Source organism: Molossus molossus, unplaced genomic scaffold, assembly GCF_014108415.1.
Source record: "Molossus molossus isolate mMolMol1 unplaced genomic scaffold, mMolMol1.p scaffold_m16_p_5, whole genome shotgun sequence".
Classification (NCBI taxonomy): domain Eukaryota; kingdom Metazoa; phylum Chordata; class Mammalia; order Chiroptera; family Molossidae; genus Molossus; species Molossus molossus.
This window is the reverse complement of record NW_023425388.1, coordinates 85,527,981-85,536,694: the sequence shown is the minus strand read 5'-3', so window position 1 is coordinate 85,536,694 and position 8,714 is coordinate 85,527,981. Positions and strand designations below refer to the sequence as shown.

Below are 8,714 nucleotides of genomic sequence, written 5' to 3'. Positions count from 1 at the left end.
AAAAGTTGGCCCTGGCCAGTTTGGCTCAGCGGTTAGAGCGTCCGCCTGCGGTCCTGAGAGACCCTGGTTCGGTTCCCGCTAAGGGCGCGTACCTCGGTTGCAGTTTGTCCCCGGCCCTGGTTGGTCGTGCGGGTGGCAGCCACTCGGTGTGTCCCTTCACATCGATGTTTCTCTCTCTCTCTCTGTTCCTCTCTCTCCCTCCCACTCTACCTGAACAAAAAATGGAAAAATGTCCTCGGGTGAGGATAAAAAAATAAATAAAACAAAAAGTTGCTCTTCTTTTCAGTGCCCTGTTTTACATTATATTGAAATGGATCCTAGTTTTTAAAAAACTAAAACCATTTTAGGACAATTAGAGACATTTAAATATGAACTGGGTATTTGATGCTTTAACGAATTTGTGTGATAATGGTATTGTACATATTCCAGACAACATTAAATATTTAGGGGTGAAGTGTCAGATGTCTGACTGGAGAATGGTCAGCAGAAAGAAAAGATGTGCTTAGATTGAGATAAAGCAAATATGAAAAAAGTTAATTATTAACTCTAGGAGGAGGAGCCATGGCTGTGTGGCTCAGTTGGTTAGGTGTCATCTGGAGCACTGAAAGGTTGTGGGTTCGATTCCCAGTCAGGGCACATGTCTGGGTTGCAGCTTTGATCCCTGGTATGGGGTGTGCAGGAGGCAGCCAATGGATGTTTTGCTCTCTCTCACATTAGTTGAAAGGAACATGAAAATTCTAAGAAAACACAAATAAATGTCGTATTTTGAAAACAGAATCGTCTAGCCAGTGTGGCTCAGTTGGCTGAGTGTTGTCCCATGCACCAGGAAGTCACAAGTTTAATTCCCAGTCAGGGCACATGCTTGGGTTTCAGGCCCCATCCCCAGGAGGGGGAGTGCAGGAAGCAGTCAATCAGTGTTTCTCTGTGATGTTTCTCTCCCTTCCCCCACCCTCCTTTCCTCTCTCTGAAATCAATAAAAAACATATTTAAAAGAAAAGAAAAAAAAATCTATTGAATTAACTTATGAGCTAATAATTTTTAGAATATTTATTTCCTGGCCTTTTTAATTTTTTTTTTTATCCTCACCCGAGGACATTTTTCCATTTTTGTTCAGATAGAGTGGGAAGGAGAGAGAGAGAAACATCTACATGAAAGGGACACGTCCAGTGGCTGCCTCCCACAGGACCCCAAACAGGGCCAGGGACAAATCACAATCAAATCACAACCAAGGTAGTGCCCTTGACCAGAACTGAACCTGCAACTCATTGGTCCCCGGGCCCACGCTCTAACCACTGAGCAAAACCAGCCAGGGCCATTTCCTGGCCTTTTTGATGTAGCTAAAATAGTCAGGATATAGAACAGTTCCAGTGCCCTATAAATTCACTTGTTCTGCTCCTTTCCCTCACCCCAGGTAACCACTGATCAGTTCTGTTCTTTATAATTTTTCCTTTTCCAGAAGGTAATATAAATGTAATCATATAGTATGTATTTTGAGAGTGCTTCTTTCATATGGCATTTTGCCTTTGAGATTCACCCATGTTATAGATTAACAAGTTATTCCTTTTTATCGCTAAGCATTATTACATTGGATGGATGTACATATCTGTTTATCCATTAACCTACTGAAGGACATTTGGGTTGTTCCAAGCTTTGGGCATTTATAAAGCTGCTATAAAATAAAACATTCTTGTCCAGGTTTTTGTGCGAACGTTAAGTTTTCATTTCTCTACAGTAAATACCTATGAGTGGGATTCCTGGGTTATATGGTAAATGTATGTTTAACTTTATTAGAAACTGCCAAACTTGTCTGGAGTGGCTGTACCATTTTGCATTCCCACGAGCAATGTATAAATGTTCTAGTTGTTCTACATTCTCACCAGCATTTGGTATTGTCAGCTTTTGTTTTCAAGTTCAGCTACTCTTAATTAGGTGTGCAGTGGCAATGTGGCTTTGACTTGCATTTCCCCAACAGCTAATAATGTTGAGTATCTTTTTATAAACATATAATGCCATCTCTGTATGTATCTTGAACTTCTTGTTCAAATCTTCTGCCCATTTTTTAATTGGGCTGTTTTCTTATTGTTGAGTTTTGAAGTCTTGATATATTCTCAACACAAGTCCTTTGTTGGATTAGTTTTACAAGAATTTTTTCCCAATACATAGCTTGTTCCATTCTATTGACAGTCATTTGCAGAGCAAAATGTTTTAATTTTGACAGTCAAATTTATTTTTAAAATTCAATGGATTATACTTTTTGTGCAATATCTAATAATGCTTGGTCTAATCCAAGGTCATGAAAATTCCCCCACTTTTATCTATTAGTTTAATAGGTTTAAATTTTACAGTTAGCTATATGATCCGTTTTGAGTTAATCTTCATCAAAGCCAAAGACATCACAAGAAAACTACAAATCAGTAACCCTTATGAACACAAATACAAAAAAATCCCTAATAAAAAACTAGTAAGATCCCAGCAACACACAAAAAGGATTTTATACTATGACAAACTAGGAGTTATCCCAGGAATAGAAAAGGTTGGTTTAACATAAGAAAACCAATCAATGTAACCAAATTGATAAAGAAGAAAAACTATGTGACCATCTCAGTAGATGAAAAAAAAAGAAAAAGTCTGACAAAATCCAAGACCCTGCATGATAAAAACATTGTTATGGACAATGTTTGTGTCCCCCCTAAAATTTGTATGTTGAAACCATAACCACCAATATGGTGGTAATTTGGAGATGGGGCTTTTAGAAGACAATTAGGGTTAAGGTCACAAGCATAGGGCCCTCACCATAGGTTAGTTCTAGAGAGACAGAGAAAAAGAGGGAGAGGACAGCCCTGGCCGGTTTGGCTCAGGGTTAGAGTGTTGGCCTGCGGTCCAGAGAGACCCGGGTTCGGTTCCTGCTAAGGGCGCGTACCTCGGCTGCAGTTTGTCCCCGGCCCTGATTGGTTGTGTGGGTGGCAGCCACTCGATGTGTCCCTTTCACGTCGATGTTTCTCTCTCTCTCTCTCTCTCTCTCTCTCTCTCTCTCCCTCCCTCCCTCCCTCCCTCCCACTCTATCTGAACAAAAAATGGAAAAATGTCCTCGGGTGAGGATAAAAAACAAAACAAAAACTGCCAATCTATGGCTGGTTATTTTAGTATGTCAGAATATCATGCTAAAGAATTAAAGGTCCTGTGTGAAATGTACCACTGGCAAAAATGGATGTACTGTTTTGGGCAAAAAATTTATCATCTCTACTAGAAAACATATTTTATTGTGGACAAGTGGCATCATATCTACATATAGAATTCATTTTATTCCTTAATAAGCAATAGTGATTCCCAGGAAGTGGGTTAAGAAGAGTGGATATTATCCCTTTTCACTCACTCAATTTCTTTGAACCTTGGTTTTCTCAAATTGAAAATACAGAATATAAAACCAACTTCAGAATGTTGCAGCCTCTGTAATCCTGCGGGTCCCTGAGAGGTGAATATACCAGAGTGAATTCTAGTTCTGAGGTTAGTGAGCCAGTGAAGGGAGAAAGAGCTACATAAGTGCCTAGTACAATCAATGAAATGTATTTTCACTTAATATTCATAACTAATAACTGGTGATAACAAACTGAAGTTCAGAGAAGTTAAGAAGTTTAATTTATTGCATTTGAATTTAATGTCATTAGTATTAAATTACCTCTTCTCCCAACCCATCTAGATGAACAGAAATGGGAATCTATACTTTCAAACCTGAAATATGAACATTTAAATTCCACTGAAAGGAAAGCCCTCAATTTTCTAATTTTTTTTCTGGTGTCTATGGAGATTCACAAATGAGGGGAAGGGAGAAAAAGAGAGAGAGACGCTGTCATTAAGAACAAAGTTTTGAGCAAACTGTACTGGTTTATTTACAACTGTAATTTATAAACATTAACACAAACATTTTTACATTAATATTATGTAAAAAGTCCCATAACTGAAATAGGCAAAAAATGAGACTCCAAGACATTGGGGGGAGGGGGCAAAAAAGGGGAAAAAAATGCAATATAACAGTTATAGGGAGAGTTATAAATATCAATTATTGCACCAGGAGTAATTTCATGCAAATGTCTTCAACCACTCAAGTAAAATGTTTTTATTTAAATATTAGAATAAAATATCATGACTTATGCTGCCTTTTATTCACTTGATTTCCATTAAGTAATTTAAAATAACTGTCTGCAAATAGGAAACGTCTAAACATTTCTCCTATCAACCCCTTAGAGATAATCTATTACACTTTAGGACATGACAGATTATAAGGATTTGCTACTTCCCAAATAGGTTTTACAAGAAGTTATTCCATGTCCTCAAATGTGTTCTTGGATTTCTCTTACCTAATGTGTCATTAAGTTGAGGAAGCTGTAAAATAAAGCAGATTACTTTACAGTTTTGTCATATTAAGAGAATAAAAACTTTCAAATCACTGGAATTTTAGTAAGATAAGACAAAAACCAAAGAAGAAAAATTTCAGAAAGTGATGATAAAAACAACTATAGCTTATACAGTTCTCTGGTTATTGGGCTTTATTTAAGTGGATACTTGTGGTCACAGACCATCATCTCACTGAGGATAATCAGTGTGTGCTTAACACCTGTCTTAAATATCCTAAATCCATTTGTGATAAAGACCAATGAGATATAATTGTCCTCAAAATGTTAACTATAATCCTAACATGCCTACCTATGTATTATATTCCTTTTAACTGTTCCATAGAAACCATCTGGATGAAGTTTAGTATCTGAAGCACTTCATATTCAAATTATTACTTAATGGTGCAAAGATGTTTGGAAACTGGTGTTTCAACATTTCACCAGCTGCACTGAATTTCTGAGTTGGCTGGACTCTTTATCCATTTCATTAAAAAGAATTCACTCTTTTTAAAACAAAAACAGCAAGCTATGTAATATTTTTTAGTTTCTGATATTGCTTGGTGGGTAAAACCAAATGTAGTAATTAAAGGGGTTTCTTCAACTAATTCTATCTCTAGTTTTCAGTGAAGACATTGCAAATATATATGTGTATAGTTGTTTTTAAATCTGAAAGTGATGCATGTTCCCATAAAACAGCTCTTCAAAACAGAACTGCATTCTGCTGCCTTAGTTCATAAGGGCACAGGGTCAGTTACTTCAAAGTCCTTTTAATAACTGACTTTTAGAATTAATCATTTTACAAAACCAAAAATTCTAAAGAAAATTTAAAAATGAACTGTCCAGAGATTAATAATAATATAAACTTTTTAGACCTGCTATTCAAGCATCCCCATGAGCAAATGAAAGGTCTCCAGTTAGTATTCAGTCAAGAAAATGTCCATATTTCTCTTGGTTGCCTTAATTTCTTTTGAAATGATTTTCTTTAACTTTCCAAAGCATCTAACACTTTCATGATCTGTTGTTTTATGGCTTTGGTAGCATCTCCTGCATTTGGAATCAAATACCTATGGGGGAAAATATATACATATTAATAAAGTGCTTTCTCTTCAGAACTCAGTGTAGATGTCACTTCCAATGGGAAGTTTTCCCTGACCTACAAAGCCAGCAGGAATGCCCTCCTATGTACTCCTCATAACTTATATTAACATATACTCAAAAACATATTTGGAAAGAAAGAAAATCTAAATGCAAAAGCAAGGTGATTTTTCATACAGTGTACAGCAAGGTGGAATGAACTGCAGATCAGGAGTTAAAAGAGCTATATTTGGTTTTATCACAAGGTAGGTGTGAAGATATGCAAGTCATTCAATCCCTCTTGCTTCATATTTTTATTTATATAATTAAATATGGTTTAGTTTCAAGATCAGTGTGGTATATGGCCCTTGTGTCAGTCCATGCACTGTTTTGTCACTGGTCCACAATGAGGCAGGGAAGAGCTTGTACCAGATTATAAATTAACTACACCCTTCAGCACACTGCTTAGTTCACTGACACTTATTTAAAACAAGAATCTGATGAAAGAAAATAAAAACAATGCCTTACATTCTGAGACAAGCTTCTTCTTTGATTACAAACCAACATTTAGTGCAGCACTAATATAGGTTATCCTTAAAGGCTGTTGTCAAAAGTTTATTTAATCATCTATGGCACTTACTAAAATGTGCTAAACCATAGATGACTAAGGATTTGGACAAAAAAGATAGCAAAGAAAAAAAAAATAGCAAAGAATATTAATAAAAGTGGTTCAAGTATCCTATTCTACCACTTCTTCCCCAAACAGAAACAAACCATGTTTAATAATGAACTAATTCAATAATTCAGACATTATCATCCTAAGAAAGTCTTACCTTTCAATTGCCAAGATTTCTATCCCTGAAGCACTGCTGTTTCCATACTTGAAGGTAATTAGGTCAGGATGTTTCTTTTTAGATGTAATTTTAACCACAGAATTTAGTGCTTGTCGAGACTGTATATAAGCCAATCCTTTCCGTGAAAGAATCTCCCTTAAACAGTACATATGTGTTGCAGTAACCAACAGATGACTTGAGAGAGAAAAAAAAGCATTACAAAACAAAAAGAATGTTTTTAAAATGCCATTTAAAATACCTGTTTACTTCAACAGCTCCAATTATAAAAAACGTTCAACTCCAGATAAAACTACTTTTGAGTTAAAAATAGAAAGGTTCAGTCCGGCCAGTGTGGCTCAGTTGTTGAGCATCGACCCATGCACCAAGAGGTTGCTGGTTTGATTCCTGGTCAGGGCACATGCCCGGGTTGTGGGCCCGATTCCCAGTGGGGAGCATGCAGGAGGCGGCCAGTCGATGTTCTCTCTCATCGATGTTTCTATCTCTCTCTCCCTCTCACTTCCTCTCTCTAAAATCAATAAAGAAAAAAAAAAATTTTAAATAAATAGAAAGGTTCAATATAAAAAAAATATACTACCTAATAAAAGCTTTTCATATTTCCTTATATTTTACTAACAGATAATCCTTTATTTAAGAGGAAAGGTATAACATTTTATAAAAAGTACAATTAAAATAATAGATTTAAATAACAAATTTTTAGAATCTATTTTATATAGCATATAAAATACACTACCTTTCATACTTATAACAGGATTGTCTATATTCATAAAGTATTTTCATTCAACATACCATAGCATATGCCTAATATTAAAGACCACTAAGCAGTAGTTAGGCTGTCTTACATATTTTATAATACTCTGTAACTGCATCCTAAAGACAAAATGGGCACAGAATTATTAATCCCCCACCCCCCACTTATGTCTCAGCTCACTTCTAATATAATGATAATACTTATACACTTTTAGGTAATACGGTAAGAAAAAAAATCAGACAAGCCCAGAATCTGGGACATTTGGCAGAACAATAGGCCTAGTTTCAAAGGATTCATTCATCATGAAGAAAAGGGGCAAGCAGTGGTGTGGGGTGTAGTACTTTCTACTTTGGGCGAGACTAAATAGATTAACAGGCAAATACAGTGTGTGAACCCTGACTGGATTCTGGATCAGGAAGTACAAAGACTATAAAAGATACTTTGGGGCACTCTGACAAACTTTAAGGATATGATCTGTATGTCAAATCATGTTAATTTTTAAGGTTTTGAAAGGTGGTAATGCTGTTGGAATTGTTTGGTATTTTGGGGATATTTCTGTTTAAGAATTTAGGGGTAAAGTGTCATATCTGTAAGCTGCTTCTAAATAGCAATGACAAAAGAGAAGTTCATATGTACGTGTGTGTATATATATACACACACACATAAATAGGGATGGGATTAGTGTGAAAGAACTTAAAAACTAGTGAATCTAAGAGAGGCCTATAAAGGTGTTTAATGTACTGTTTCTCCAACATTTCTTGTTTAAATTTTTCAAAATAAAAAAATTACATAAAAATATTTCTAAAAATCAAGACATATAATACATATTAACAGAGAGAAATTATAGCTTATTGTATTTGGATAAATAAAATTTCCTCTGTAGTTCAGTTTAATATCATTAACTTCCCTAAATTCCATTTTAGTTTGGAAGAAGACATTTTTAAAAGTACCTAGGAAACATGTGTCCACTTTCTTTCACTTCTTTACAAGGAAAATGATGCTTGATGTCTGGCTTGTTTATCCAAGTTTGAATGTTTACAATCTCTTTTCTGTCATCATCTGACATGGAAGAACTGTCAATTTCATCTACAAAGAATTTAAAGTGTTAAAAGTAGGCATTACCAACTTTAAAAATGATACATTTCTTTAAAGCCTGAAAAACAATTTCATTAGTACTCTGAACATATGGGTTGGAAAAAACCCCAATCAATTCTAATCCTGCTACTAATTTCCTTATGCCACGGACACTAATACTTTGTTATGAAAAATCACTCTATATGGTAAGAAAGAGGTGAAAATACTGAGAATACACTTTTTAAAAAAATATTGTTTTTCTTTACTGATTTTTAGAGAGAGAGGGAAGGAGAGAGAGACAGAAACATCAATGAGAGAGAACATCGACTGGCTGCCTCCTGCATGCCCCCCACTGGTGACTGGGCCCACAATCTGGGCATGTGCCCTGACCGGGAATCGAACTGGCGACCTCTTGGTGAGTGGGTCAATGCTCAACCACTGAGCCACACCGGCTGGGCAAGAGAATACACTTTTAAAAGACTGAACTATCTGAGAAATTGAAACTTTTTGATTTAGATAACCTAACTATGAACTCTGATTAATATGTATGAAGATGGCTGAATTGTCCAACAA

General features: G+C 35.8%; 1 protein-coding gene across 2 annotated transcripts in view; it reads right to left on the bottom strand.

Annotated features, from left to right (window-relative positions):
• Positions 1-3,850: 3,850 nt before the first annotated feature.
• The window catches only part of TBC1D23 (TBC1 domain family member 23), a 69,175-nt gene continuing 64,311 nt past the window's right edge, over positions 3,851-8,714 (bottom strand). The window contains exons 16-18 of one of the 2 annotated variants that reach the window (XM_036242732.1): positions 8,018-8,153; positions 6,299-6,493; positions 3,851-5,455 (exon numbers count right to left, since the gene is read on the bottom strand). In XM_036242732.1, coding sequence (XP_036098625.1) covers positions 5,374-5,455; positions 6,299-6,493; positions 8,018-8,153 — 413 coding nt within the window. In that variant the 3' untranslated portion in view covers positions 3,851-5,373. The remainder of the gene's footprint in view (positions 5,456-6,298; positions 6,494-8,017; positions 8,154-8,714) is intronic. The other variant, XM_036242731.1, reaches the window with a different exon arrangement.